This window comes from Penicillium longicatenatum (genome assembly GCF_028827895.1).
Source record: "Penicillium longicatenatum strain IBT 33135 chromosome Unknown contig_2_segment0_segment0, whole genome shotgun sequence".
Classification (NCBI taxonomy): Eukaryota; Fungi; Ascomycota; class Eurotiomycetes; order Eurotiales; family Aspergillaceae; genus Penicillium; species Penicillium longicatenatum.
The window spans coordinates 585374-599047 of NW_026643120.1; the positions used below are offsets into that span (position 1 = coordinate 585374).

Sequence of the window (13674 nt, forward strand, 5' to 3'; positions counted from 1 at the left end):
CGATCCTCGCTTTTTAAAACATTTGTGAGACTTTGATAACCAGGCGCCTCTCCAGAAGCCCCTTGGCGGAGCTCAGGATGCGGCGGTCAATTCCGCCCATCTGCATGCGAAGATTGCCCCAGCGTAACCCAACCGAGGTTTGAACAGCTTTCATTGGGTTTGGTGTAGACTGCGATGAACGTTGAGACACTGGGGGGCGGAATGATCGGTATTGATAATTGGATCCAATACATACCCCGCACGTACCGCCCAACTCTATCTCTCATGCTCACCAATCAAATCACAGTTAACTCTGGTTTTATCATGGAAAGATCCGCGATTTTCTCGATTTTGGGTCTTTGTCTCTGGGGTCCGGGGTCTGGGGAATCAGCGAGGGAGGCTTTCTCTATGAACTCCTGAGTTTCTCTTGCGGTGTAACAATACGGGATCACCATGGGAGGGGGCTTGCTAATTTGTTCCCGCTTTTATTCAAACTAGTGACTAGGTGCATGCTATTGTGATGACTGTGACGTCGAAAAATTTGCCAAGACCGGTGCTGCATCTCGGTGCTGCTTATGATCCCACACTGGATCGCCGTCATCATCGAATTCCGCCCACTGGAAGAATGTGCAACCTTGTTTCCCAGGCGTGGTTCCCGCGTAACACATCCACATATACCTCCCACGGCTTTCTTGCTTGCGCTGTGAGCATCGTAGAATTGCATGTGTTCCACATTGACACCGCGGCGTATATCGAGGATGAAGAATATCACGATACCAGCGATAAGTGACATTGATGCGACGGTTGCCTGCGATGGGATGTGGAGAGATAGTTTGAGCAGGAGCTATGGCATGCTTCCACTCCTCTTGCATCTCAGCATGCATTATCAGAAGTGAGTTGTGTGGGAGGTGGATAGAGATTTGCCCTTGAGCATCTGCACGCGCAGTGGAGGCCTTGGAGGATTTTGCTTTTTTTGAAGGCGAGCTAGCGTTTTGGTCGGGATCGCCATTCGCCACTGTAGCTCCACCTTCCCCATCTTCGTCCTGGGCGACGATCCGGCGAACACGGAATTCGCGTTCCACGCCCAAACTCAGACTACCTATTACCGGGCGTGGTCCGAGATATGTCAACTCATCAGAGTGATACCCCACACTCTCAGTAGGTCCGTCGTAGCAGTTCACAAATGCTGCGTTTGGTCTCCACTGCTTCGGACACTGGTATTTCAATTTCTTTCCGTCCGGGTATACATCTCGAATACGATTCTGAATTTCTTCGTTCACGATGCGCTGTACTTTCCGCGAGACTGAACGTAACTTTGGCGTTGCTTGCCGCACGTTTGACCGATACGTGCCGCCGTACGTATACTCTGAAGTTTGCTGTTTGTACTCTTCCGGCGTGGAGACATAGATGCATGCTGTGTGGGGGCTTTGCACTGTGCGGCTAAACAGTTGAAATTCGTCTCTGGAAAAGTGCTCTGACTCTTCTAGGAGCTCTGTCAGAAGCGCATTGGCTTCGTCTTTGGGAAGAAAATTGTGGATGATCGTGCAAGGTGTATTGGCTGCGACATCCTCGGGAGCATATAAATGTAGAGTCTTTCCTTTTTGAGTAGCTAAAGGTTTGACCTCGTTCATAAGCGTAAGGGATCCATCTTTGGATTTCGTTAGAACATGGGAGGACAAAGACGTTTGAACCCCAAGAGATGAGCCAGGAGCCACTCGTTTTCTTGGTGTCACGCTTCCTGTGGAGCTTTTTGATAGCAACAAGGATGAGGCGTCTTCAACAGATCCGTCACAGGAGACTAGTATATCAAGTAGATCATCTTGTGTCACCTCTGGGTGGAGCGATATCAGAATGGCTAACTTGACATCGGTCGTTTCTTCACTGTCCGTGTTGAAAGTCTCGGGAGCATGACTCGCGCTTCTCTGCTTTGACTCCGAGAGCCTTGGCTTTTTCCTGGAGATAAATGCTTCCATCTAATCTAAATTCCCAGCCCCATGCCCTGTTCTGCAATCTTACAAAGTGAATCAGTGTTAGACAGAACTTAGAAGAATGGTGGATAAGCTAACGATAAGGTGCTTACCATCACGTGACTTGCATCGAATTGACCAATGATGTCACAGTCTCACTTTCGATAGCACAGTAGCAACATTAGAGCGAAGCAACCAATATAAAAGAAAACTATAAAAAAAAAAGCAATCTAAAGTCCCCAGGGATATGCTAGATCTTCTTCAAGATCAAAGCTGTCCAAAGATGTCATTATTCATCGATCCATTTTAAGGAGGTTACACACTGCTCCATTTCCCTTTTCCAAGATATACTCGACCCTCACGATGATATTCCACCAAGGGTTTCAACTGCCTTAATCCATCAAAGACCTCAAGAAGCGCAGGCAGCGCCACAGTAGTCCAGCCCCGGTATCTCCCACGGTAATCTCCAGTAATATCGATCTGACTAGATTGCGTAGGACATGTCTCTTCCCAACACCTTGAGTCCGGGAAATTCTCTTCAACTAGCTTAACCCAACACCGACCCAGATCAACGGATGTTTCACACATCGAACAGAGCTCGAGTATAGCCTTCAGATTCGCCAATACCTGATCGTCAACCATCAGGCAGACCCGCAGTCGGCTGGGTAGCTCCATTGACGGAAGAGTCAATGACACTTTATAGTCGTGAAATGCCCGACGAACCCCATCTTCATCAAGGCCATTGTATTTTTCATGGGCATTGAATATTTTGGAGGAATAGCTTTTGATCAACGCATCAAGCTCCTCTTTTGAGCCCGCGAGTGTCTGACCCAGGGATTTTCTTACGGCATTGTTCAGACAGCGCAGGAATATCGGAAGAGAATGTTTCGTCTCAGGTGTATAGCAGGTTCGATAGATGATTGGGCCCCAGCTAAAAACGATCAAGTCACGTATTGGGCCTGCTGGAAGGGCTCGGAGGCCTGGGGATGTACCGAGTCGATAGATTTCCTCTTGGAGAAAAGTTTGGGCTGGGGAGGTATACGACTCAGTGTCGGACATGATAGGCTTTGGACGTTCTGAAGTCGTCTCAACTACATAAATCATAAAGAGCCATAGCTCATGTGGTGAAGCATGTGGGTTGATCAGAGCTAAATACATAGTCATGTCGCGTAGGTGCAGTCAAGACCATGGTGGCGTCATAGTCTGTGGCAGTTGCTCAAACCATGGTTTCGAGTTCATGGCGATCCAATTTTTGACAGGCTATTGGAATACTTGGGAACCTTTTATATGGGGAAGATCGTATTCTCAGGGCTATTTATTCTATCACTGGTCGGTCTTTTCGAGGTGTGGGTGGTTGACGTCAGTGATATGCAGGGTCTCGCTATGCAGAACACTCGAACAGGAACCTCCAGGGCTGGTCAATAGTATCAATGTGAGTACTACACATATTTTTTGGGTTTATTCATTTATGACTTTCAAAAATAAAACAATTGCGACCGTTGCGTTTCTAGATAGTAGCATATAGGCGTGGAAGGTTTTGCCAACTGTTATATCCCCTGTGGTGAAGACCAAGCTTCTCCATCTTTGGGGTCCAAGCCAATTGATCAACATTTATTGCATAGTCTATCAAGCCCCCAATTGTGGTCAGAATTTGATATTAGACATAGGTGTTTTCAAAGTTAATAAACACACAGTGCTGTTCCCCATAGTGCGGTATACTTCACGAGTGCCCTTATTCGGCCCGATAAGGCGATAAGGAACCGGTAAACCTCGGTCCAGCTCATTTGATCCCCCCCGCAGTCGTTCATTCGTCACTTCTTGAACGCGTTCATGAGCATGATAGGCATGACTTTTTATTGTGATACCCTGAGTAACCCTTTCTGACCTTCCTTTGACGAGTTCTTCTCTTCTTCCTTGCAAGTGATCGGGCGCACCCGGCCAAGTAGATCAACCCTTCACTATGCTGCAGTTCCGCACGCAGGGTTTCAACGGGACGGCTGTTGGATACTCCCCGTTCTTCGATAATCGCATCGCGGTCGCAAGCTCTGCCAATTTTGGGCTGGTCGGAAACGGTCGGCTCTGGGTCTTTGAGTTGACAGCCCAGGGTATCCAGCCCATGAAATGGTGAACACCTGCCCGCGGGCAATTGTCTTAATGTGATTTCCAGCAGTGAACGCTAATCATCTGGCCTTTGTGTACCATTAGGTTCGCCACACAAGACTCACTCTACGATCTGGCCTGGTCGGAGATTCATGAAAACCAGGTCGTTACAGCATCCGGTGACGGAAGCATCAAGCTATTCGACTGCACCGTGAACGATTTCCCGGTCCAACAATGGAAAGAACATAATCGAGAGGTTTTCAGCGTGAACTGGGGCCCAATCGAAAAGGACAAATTTTGCTCCAGCAGCTGGGATAATACCGTGCGGGTCTGGTCGCCACATCGCCAGCAGTCCCTACTCACTCTCCCCATCCACTCCTGCACCTACTCCGCAACCTGGTCACCACATAATGCCAACCTCCTCTCCTGCGTCTCGAGTGATGGCTATGTGCGTCTCTATGATTTCCGCACCCCGGCCTCTGCTTCAAACCACCGAGTTATGCAATTTCTCAATTCTACACCGCGGGGCGCACCGGGTTCAGAAAAATTACCGCCCAACGCTACCGTCCCCAACGAAGTGCTCACTCAAGACTGGAACAAATACCGCCCGAATGTGCTCGCGACAGGTGGCGTGGACACTGCCATTCGCGTATTCGATATTCGAGCCTGTGAACAAGGCGCTGCGACAACCATGGTAGGCCACAACTATGCTGTCAAGAAAGTAGCCTGGTCACCACATCTTTCCAGTGTATTATTGAGTGCTAGCTACGACATGACTTGCCGTGTATGGAGTGACGGTTCAGAAACGGTGCCGGCTGGCCAGGAACTGGAGTTTATGCGCTCGGGTCCAACTCTTGGAAGGGAGCTAGGCCGAATGGCCAGGCATACGGAGTTCGCAACAGGTATCGACTGGTGTTTGTTTGGAAACGAGGGCTGGTGTGCAAGTGTTGGCTGGGACGAGAACCTTTTCGTGTGGGATGTGCGGGGCTCCATGACTTGATCGTGATGATATTATCTGCATTTAAAGCTGTTGTTCTTATTTGATACCTGGATGGATTACTATTTAATCCAAGGGCCATTACTACCCGAGGCCTTTTCATTTTGCAGTTCCAAATAAATAAATATCCTTACAGTATCTTATCCCGAGATGCAACTCCACGCAAAGGAACATTTCACAAACCCCTTTTTTCGCGCAGCGTGACGACCTGGAGAAAACGCCAGACTGGATTGTGCAAATCGAGATGGAGCTCAAAGGTATTTCCAAAATGAATTCATCTTCTACACTTGCAGCTATGCCGTTAGCGAATCCGACACAGGTCGCCCCTCCAACGACAACATATGCACTGTCAGTCAGAAACAAACCTTAGACGATATGACGCCGACCGGCTCACCACTACCAGCAACAATAATCTCTGCGGCAGGACCTGGCAGTAGCCACTCCAAGTTTTTGGAAGCAAAAGGCATACTCCCCCACAGGCCCCGCTTTGTGAATATTCTATCCCCATTTCAGTCCGAGTAAGTACTACATCATGCCTTTCAGGAAATTGAAGAACTTATGACAGGAATGTAACACAGGACGAAATGTGACTTTCTATAAGTATATAGGACGTAGGGCTGTCCGCAATACACTAGGTACTAGGATGAGCATTTAGCTAGGCACCCTTTCAAGCTTAGTCCTCGCCCTCCCAGTCCCGGGCCTTTCTAGTTGAGCTAATTTGAGTCTGATTGCCCCAAAACTCAACCCCATGCACGGCATAATCACGCGGGCGGTAGTCGGACAAGTGGAAGTATTTCTCCAGTGCTTGAGCCTTCATGACTTTCTCGGATGCTGACTTGGGTACTTCTTCTCCGTCCTTCAGGATATACAGAAGTGCAGGAAGCTTGTAAAGCTCCATGTTCGAAGCAAGGTCCTCTCGAATTCTGCGAAGATTGATATTTTGGAGTGTTTCATGCGGTCCGCGAAGACGAACAAGCGTCGCGGCAAGACCTTGAGCCTCGTGGTCTAGGACAGGCAGCCCATACGCTTTACTTATATACGGAAGCTGGATGAGGCGCTCTTCCAGCTCAAGTACCGGTATCTTGAAGTGCCAAAATCGAGTCCCTGGTGGAATTTTAGTCAAAGAACTTCGGATGTCAGGATTTTGGTGATCACTTACAGTCGTGATTTGCTCTGCCTTTGAAGAAATACAAATCTCCAATGTGTTGAGCAAGATCGCCGGTTTTCAAGAACCCTTCTTCGTCAAAGGCATCTCTTGTTGCTGCCTCGTTGTTGATATAACTGGCAGACGTCAGTAAATGAATCAGAAAATGGGTTTGATAGAGCCATACTGAGTGAACATGGTAGAGGATTTCACGAGCATTTCCCCTTCGTCTCCATCTGATAGTTTGATTTCCACTCCAGGCAGAGGCCTAACAATGCATCTCTATAGAGAAATCAGTAAAGAATTTCATGTATAAATATGAGGGTTAGAGCTTGTAATTTGAGCACAAGTATACGAACATCAACATATTCAGCCTCAATCGAAGCCATCAAAGCCGCACTTCCAAATTTGGTAGATGCGTATACATTCCGGATCTTTAAATTCGTGAGTTCTTTCCAGAAATGGGCCGTCGACGGGTTCAGCGCAGATCCACTATTAATGGCGAACCGGAGTTTCGCTGCCCCGGAGACATATTCATCGTGTTCTTGGGAAGGAAGATAGCGGATATTCGTCAGGTAGTAATCTTCTAGTTCTTTGAAAAGTGCAGGGGGCAGAGATGTGCCGGTAATCCTACCTTCCTTGAGAATCTCCCAAAAGTTGGCAGGCTCGGGGCGGCGCTTCAGGAAATGAACCCTTGACCCGGTCAAGACCCGCACGAGGAGGCTGTATGCACCTCCTATCCAGTGAACAGGACGATAGGCCAAAAAGAGCTCACTGGGATCTGTCTGTCTTTGGAAAAAGAATGTTTTCCGGGGAATGACCACCCCTTTAGGCCGACCGGTGGTACCGGAGGTGAAAATGATCAAGCATGGGAGTTTCGGATCAAGTGTCATGTCTTCATCGATCTCGACTCGTGCACTAGAAATTGAACCTGCCTCTGCCCGTGCTATTGGGATAAGGTGAATATTTTGACTGGCTGTTTGAACAGCATGGTCTTTAATCGCAGCAGCTCGTTCGACGGTGTTTGGCTCAGTCAGAAGATACGCTGCATTGGCAGTGTTCAAGAAATAAAGCGCTTCTTCAGGAAGAGCACCACTTGCTAGGAGAGGGGTTGATGGATAAGTAACGGCCATTATCTTGCTGCACCTTCAAGCGGGCCAGGAACGACTCACGCAGTGGTACACAGTTTCCACCAAGTGCTGTGATCGCAAAGAATCCACCAACCAGGAAGTAATATCCACTCAGCGATATAGTTGCTATGGAAGCAACATCGGGTCGTAGCAAGCCTTTGTCATTGTACCAGTCGGAAGGAAGCTCTTTTCGCAAGGTTTCACGTAAATGCTCAATGTCATTTATCAGATCTTTGGATGTCGCATCGATGCCATAATCATCGTGAAATACTACAGTGCCGACCGCTATCGCCTTCCATATCGAACAACACATAGAAGCTCTTTTGAACCCTAATCACATGATACGCTAATCTTTATTTGGTCAAGTTATATTTCAATATCTGTTTCAAGTGTGAATCGTATAACTCGGAACAAGTAAATTACCAATTTGGGCATCTGTACATTTAGTACTACAGATCTAAAACACACCAAGCCAACCATTAAACAGGTATCGTCTACCGCACGGGACTCTGATTAAATTAATCGTATCTTTCATACATCGTCCGTCCACAGGATAATTATGTTCAGGCTTCGGTTATGCCAATGGTTTCGCCGTAGGCTTCTCTACGTTGACGCCGTGGTATTATGATCCTATTTAAGTCATACAGAAGATCAAGTGCAGTGATGTAGCCATTTTTTTCGAATTCCATTACAGGCCCGCAATTCTTGCAGTCTTATTATTTAAACAATCTAGTGAATTTCTTAATAGCCCGTCGTGCCGTACTAGCGTTGAGATGTGCGACCTTTCCATTGTTTGGCAGTTCTCCCTGGTATATCCTCTCAGCCTCCTTTAGCTTTCCTTGGTTTTTATGGAGAATTCCAAGGTTGTTTATAGTACTGAGGGTGGATGTATGATCTGGACCAAGGGCCTTCTCCCTACCTGCTAGTGCTCGCTGGTACATCTCCTCGGCCTCCTTTAGCTTTCCTTGATCAGAGTAGAGAAGACCAAGGTTATTCATAGTCCTAAGGGTGGATGTATGATCTGGACCAAGGGCCTTCTCATAGCCAGCTAGAGCTCGCTGGTACATCTCCTCGGCCTCCTTTAGCTTTCCTTGATCAGAGTAGAGAAGACCAAGGTTGTTCACAGTATCAAGGGTGGATGTATGGTCTGGACCAAGGGCCTTCTCATAGCCAGCTAGAGCTCGCTGGTACATCTCCTCGGCCTCCTTTAGCTTTCCTTGATCAGAGTAGAGAAGACCAAGGTTGTTCACAGTATCAAGGGTGGATGTATGGTCTGGACCAAGGGCCTTCTCATAGCCAGCTAGAGCTCGCTGGTACATCTCCTCGGCCTCCTTTAGCTTTCCTTGATCAGAGTAGAGATTTCCAAGGTTGTTCACAGTATCAAGGGTGGATGTATGGTCTGGACCAAGGGCCTTCTCATAGCCAGCTAGAGCTCGCTGGTACATCTCCTCGGCCTCTTTTAGCTTTCCTTGGTCTCTATAGAGATTTCCAAGGTTGTTCACAGTCCTAAGGGTGGATGTATGATCTGGACCAAGGGCCTTCTCATAGCCAGCTAGAGCTCGCTGGTACATCTCCTCGGCCTCTTTTAGCTTTCCTTGGTCAGAGTAGAGATTTCCAAGGTTGTTCACAGTATCAAGGGTGGATGTATGATCTGGACTAAGGGCCTTCTCCTTCCCTGCTAGTGCTCGCTGGTACATCTCCTCGGCCTCTTTTAGCTTTCCTTGGTCTTTGTAGAGATTTCCAAGGTTGTTCATAATACTGAGGGTAGATGTATGATCTGGACCAAGGGCCTTCTCATAGCCAGCTAGAGCTCGCTGGTACATCTCCTCGGCCTCCTTTAGCTTTCCTTGGTCTTTGTAGAGAAGACCAAGGTTGTTCACAGTATTAAGGGTGGATATATGATCTAGACCAAGGGCCTTCTCCCTACCTGCCAGTGCTCGCTGGTACATCTCCTCGGCCTCTTTCAGCTTTCCTTGATCAGAGTAGAGATTTCCAAGGTTGTTCACAGTCCTAAGGGTGGATGTATGATCTGGACCAAGGGCCTTCTCATAGCCAGCTAGAGCTCGCCGGTACATCTCCTCGGCCTCCTTTAGCTTTCCTTGATCAGAGTAGAGAAGACCAAGGTTGTTCACAGTATCAAGGGTGGATGTATGGTCTGGACCAAGGGCCTTCTCATAGCCAGCTAGAGCTCGCTGGTACATCTCCTCGGCCTCCTTTAGCTTTCCTTGATCAGAGTAGAGATTTCCAAGGTTGTTCACAGTATCAAGGGTGGATGTATGGTCTGGACCAAGGGCCTTCTCATAGCCAGCTAGAGCTCGCTGGTACATCTCCTCGGCCTCTTTTAGCTTTCCTTGGTCTTTATAGAGATTTCCAAGGTTGTTCACAGTCCTAAGGGTGGATGTATGGTCTGGACCAAGGGCCTTCTCATAGCCAGCTAGAGCTCGCTGGTACATCTCCTCGGCCTCCTTTAGCTTTCCTTGGTCAGAGTAGAGGTTCCCTAAACTATGAAATGCTCCCCATTCTGCAATATCATTACCAGAGCTTTCCCCAAGACGTACATAATTCGCGTGGGGAATGAGACGCTGCTGAAGTTTTGAATAATTCCGTTCGTCTGCGCTAGGGACAGTCCATCCAACCGATATTAGCGCTAGTTCACAAAGCTGGCCGGAATTCACAAGCCTATTCGTGCGAGCAACATGATGGCACCAGGACTGTACTACTGGGTGCATTGCATAGCTTCCGTCTTGTTGTTTAGTCTCAATAAGAGAAAATCCGATGAGATGTTTCATCCGAATTTTGAATGAAAATCCACTTGATATGATCCCTTCAAGCCAACTAGGGACATCGCTGCTATGAGAAGCACCTTTAACCAACTCATACCAAATATCTCGGTTATCAAAGCGAGCAAGCAGCAGGAGTAGCTTTGCTGCGCTAGGGTCCCGCTTTTGTATCTCACGGTATGAGATGAGCCACGTTTGTAATATGTTGCCCTGCTGATACTGCCGTCCAGGACTAGATTGTGACTGTAGATCAGACCAGGACTTTTGGTAATATTGCAGATATTCGGTGGTACTGGTTCCGGTTTGACGCATAAATGCTGCCGCGAGCACAACCGCCAATGGGAGTCCATCGAGGCGATGAATGAGGGCAACGGTATCTTGATATATTAGTATTACTGGATCACTCATAAGGTCTGTATCTTAAAGATCATCATACCTGGACTGTCCTGAAGGCTCTTAATGGTATCCGCTGGTAGGCCACTATTCTGCAAGAGTAGTTGAATTGCGTCCGTTGTCTCAAGCCGATGGACTGGGAAGGGCGTTCCAAGCTCACTTAAGCCTGATAGCCGAGAGGTTATAAGAATAGACCCGTGATCTGCTGAAGGGAAGAATGTTCCAATGTCATATTCATCACCGTTGCCGTTGGTGATGGGAGAGTATTGATCGATATTATCAAAAATCAGTAGCCAGCGTGAGTTTCCATTTTTCGCCAGCCAGTTCAACACATACTTCGCTCGTTGCTCCAGCTCCTCTTCATCGATCGCCCCGTTTTCCTGGGAATGTCCAGGTAATCGTGGCAAGACAGAACTAAGAGATTGCAAAAGTGTGCTTCGGTCCTTGCCATTCAACCACAATATACAAGTAAATTCGTGTTTGTGGTCTCGTGCAAAACGAATCGCGAGCTGTGTTTTTCCTATGCCCCCAAGCCCATGGAGGATGGCAACCTTTCGTGATTGGGAGCCTTTCGGGTTGAGATACTCCCATAGGTAATTCAGTTCGTCGTGCCGCCCGATAAAATTTTCAATTAGAGGTACGTGAGTAAGATCAAAGGGTACGTTGAAGCGGTCACCTATAGATATAGAGGCTTATTAGTAAGAAAGGCCTAGAGCTAGCGTGTAACAACTTGAATCCCTCACCAGAGTTTGGGGGGGGAGTCTTGCGCTGTAGAGCCAGAAGAAAGCTATCAATATACTCGATCAGGGTAGTTTGTAAACTTATGACCTACTCGATGGTAGAACTATTGTTCCGTAATTGACTCCCACCTGGTTCCCCGAGTTTCCATGAGCAAATGATATGACAGGCATCTTTATCACGTCTTAAACCAAAAGGACTGGGGGCCTGGAGAGAAAGAGTCGCTCTTACCCCGCAGATTTATTCCTGGCCCCCACCATCAGGAGATCTTCAGTACGGCCACCAATCTTGAGACGCTTGGCGCCTACTAAAAGCAAGATATATTTCGAATTCGAATACTTAAATTCAAAACACGACGCGTAGATCAATCAAAGAATATAATAAGTGAAATTCATGAGCTTGGGATTTGTGAGTCGCCTGATCAGAAGTTCAGACTCCTAGCTTGGATCGAACCTTCTAGTCTGCCAAGCTCTTGTACCTCTGGTACCAGCTTCGTCATATATATTTCTATTACATTGTACGTACCAAATAGATTCCCTACGTGTAATCTAATTCAAGCCTAGCATCTCATGTCATTAGGGTTCGAAAAGGCCCATCTGTGTCCCGCGCACGGAAGGCGAAAGCGGTCGCCACTATATTCCAGGAACCGACTGATGAAGCAGAGCAAGTTTGGTGGAAATGAGATCATTGGGAAATTTTTGCGTATTTAGATCACACATACTTGAACATTCCATGGTGTTGACGCGTAGGGATTGGCTATCAGGGGCGGAATAAATGGAAGAAGGCTAATTGTAATCAACAAGCAGTCATTCGTCTCCGCAAAAAGTCGGCATCTGCCAACCTTAATGAGGACTCGACCACAGCCTTGAAGTTATCACTGCATGCCCTTAGACTCGACCTATCGGCTCATTTAGCCGAGTTCAAACTCCCAACTCTTCTCAGGATTTTGGCTGATGATGAAGATATCCCGAGGTCGCAAGCCGGGAAAACGATGCCCAAGGAGATTGTCCCCAGATTCTTTCCACAGCCAGTAGAGGGCTCCTTGGAGAGATATCCTGAAGATGTCCAGCAGTGTAGCACAAAAATCAGGAAAGGTCCGGTGGCTTGGGACAGGGGAGCTCTGCGGTGTTAAGACTAGAGCGTGGTCTCTTCTCAAAATATCCAAGAGGCTAATTATGAGTTCGGCTCACAGTGATGCGACCGAGTGGTCAATTGAGCTTCCTCGATGTTAAATATATACATATTCTCGTCCACAACTCACAGGCGTTAGACATACGCTTCCACTTATTAGCCTCTACTCCCTTCTTCCACATGACCACTGTTCTTATCAATCACGCCTGGACGAGAGTATCAGACGGTCCCTGCGGTAACTGGACACATCAGGGCAACAATCGTAAAGTTGAAGGTCCCATACACAGTGGAAATGGTAATGGTTTCAACGCTGGTGATCGGCAAGGTGACCATGGACGTGACGGATATGTCGGCGCCCGGTAAAATGGTGACAAATGGTGACAGGAGCCAGAAATGTGGCATCGGGATAGGTAGCAACGGGGGTGTTTCCGGAATACCTAGGTCTGGCTAACATCATGCGCCTGTGTCGATCTACCTCCTCTTCGTTCTCTAAGCCTCACGTGTCTGCAGAATAAGGGACAGCATTACCATGCAATGAGCTGCTCGATTGACCTATACGCAAGCTTGCGGATGAAAATGTATATGAAGAGGAAAGTGACGAGGACAATCTCCATCGACAACAACCACAGAAAATATTTGACCGGGGTTTGAAAAAAGCAGTCCAGGAAGAGACTGAGCACAGCAGAAAACATGACGGATTGACACAGATGAAGAAGTAAAGGAACCATTGTTGTCTCTGTTGTCCTTGAGATTCTTGTATTGATCGGCGGATCCATCGGTCAGGGAAAGTGCAGACATGTCTCCTTCGATTTTGCATCAGATACTACGCCATGCTTAGATGCCTTGGCTTTTCGTCAACTGACAATGCTTTTTGTGAAAGCAGATTGTTCAAACTAAGAAGGGGCATGTTTGCCATTCCAAAGCCTGTTGGGACAATAGTCAAGCGGATCATTTTTGGAATGTGTGCAGGCCTTAGTCTCCACTCCAAGTACTTCCAGTAACGTTCCTGTCAGGAGCATTCGGCCCCAGGATGCTTAGCTTTCTGCCTCAATATACAGCTTCCATTTTACCAGACAACGTGTCCTAGTGGCTCCACTAAAAGACTTTTCCAAGAGCCGACCACCCGATCTCCTTCCTTGGTAAAAGCCCTATTTACAGCTAAACCCACGGATAAATATCCGTGGACGACCCAATCCTAGCAGTGATTGGATGCCTGACAGCATGGTTCAAATCACTGCTCGTGTGGGGCATGGCGATCAGCCGAAAATTCGGCTACATGACCACGTAATTGGGATGCGTGATGAGGTGCTACGAT

The 13674-nt window shown here is 47.7% G+C and overlaps 5 protein-coding genes across 5 annotated transcripts; 2 read left to right on the forward strand and 3 right to left on the reverse strand.

The window, feature by feature from the left end:
* Positions 1–491: 491 nt before the first annotated feature.
* N7484_002742 (putative CUE domain protein) lies at positions 492–1952 on the reverse strand (the record flags this gene model as incomplete). The annotated part of the gene is made up of 1 exon (XM_057113162.1): positions 492–1952. The coding sequence occupies one exon, from the start codon at positions 1950–1952 to the stop codon at positions 492–494; it is 1461 nt and encodes a 486-aa protein (XP_056973302.1).
* A 1954-nt stretch (positions 1953–3906) lies between these two features.
* On the forward strand, positions 3907–5046 carry pex7 (putative peroxisome biosynthesis protein (Peroxine-7); the record flags this gene model as incomplete). Its single annotated transcript, XM_057113163.1, has 2 exons — positions 3907–4070; positions 4152–5046. The coding sequence occupies 2 exons, from the start codon at positions 3907–3909 to the stop codon at positions 5044–5046; spliced, it is 1059 nt and encodes a 352-aa protein (XP_056973303.1).
* A 670-nt stretch (positions 5047–5716) lies between these two features.
* On the reverse strand, positions 5717–7320 carry N7484_002744 (ANL family adenylate-forming protein; the record flags this gene model as incomplete). The annotated part of the gene is made up of 4 exons (XM_057113164.1): positions 5717–6147; positions 6203–6324; positions 6375–6469; positions 6547–7320. The coding sequence occupies 4 exons, from the start codon at positions 7318–7320 to the stop codon at positions 5717–5719; spliced, it is 1422 nt and encodes a 473-aa protein (XP_056973304.1).
* Positions 7321–8033: 713 nt separating this feature from the next.
* Positions 8034–11401, reverse strand: N7484_002745 (uncharacterized protein; the record flags this gene model as incomplete). The annotated part of the gene is made up of 3 exons (XM_057113165.1): positions 8034–10474; positions 10534–11166; positions 11323–11401. 3 exons carry the CDS (start codon positions 11399–11401, stop codon positions 8034–8036), a joined length of 3153 nt encoding a protein of 1050 aa, XP_056973305.1.
* Positions 11402–12539: 1138 nt separating this feature from the next.
* N7484_002746 (uncharacterized protein) lies at positions 12540–12722 on the forward strand (the record flags this gene model as incomplete). Its single annotated transcript, XM_057113166.1, has 1 exon — positions 12540–12722. The coding sequence occupies one exon, from the start codon at positions 12540–12542 to the stop codon at positions 12720–12722; it is 183 nt and encodes a 60-aa protein (XP_056973306.1).
* Positions 12723–13674: the final 952 nt, after the last annotated feature.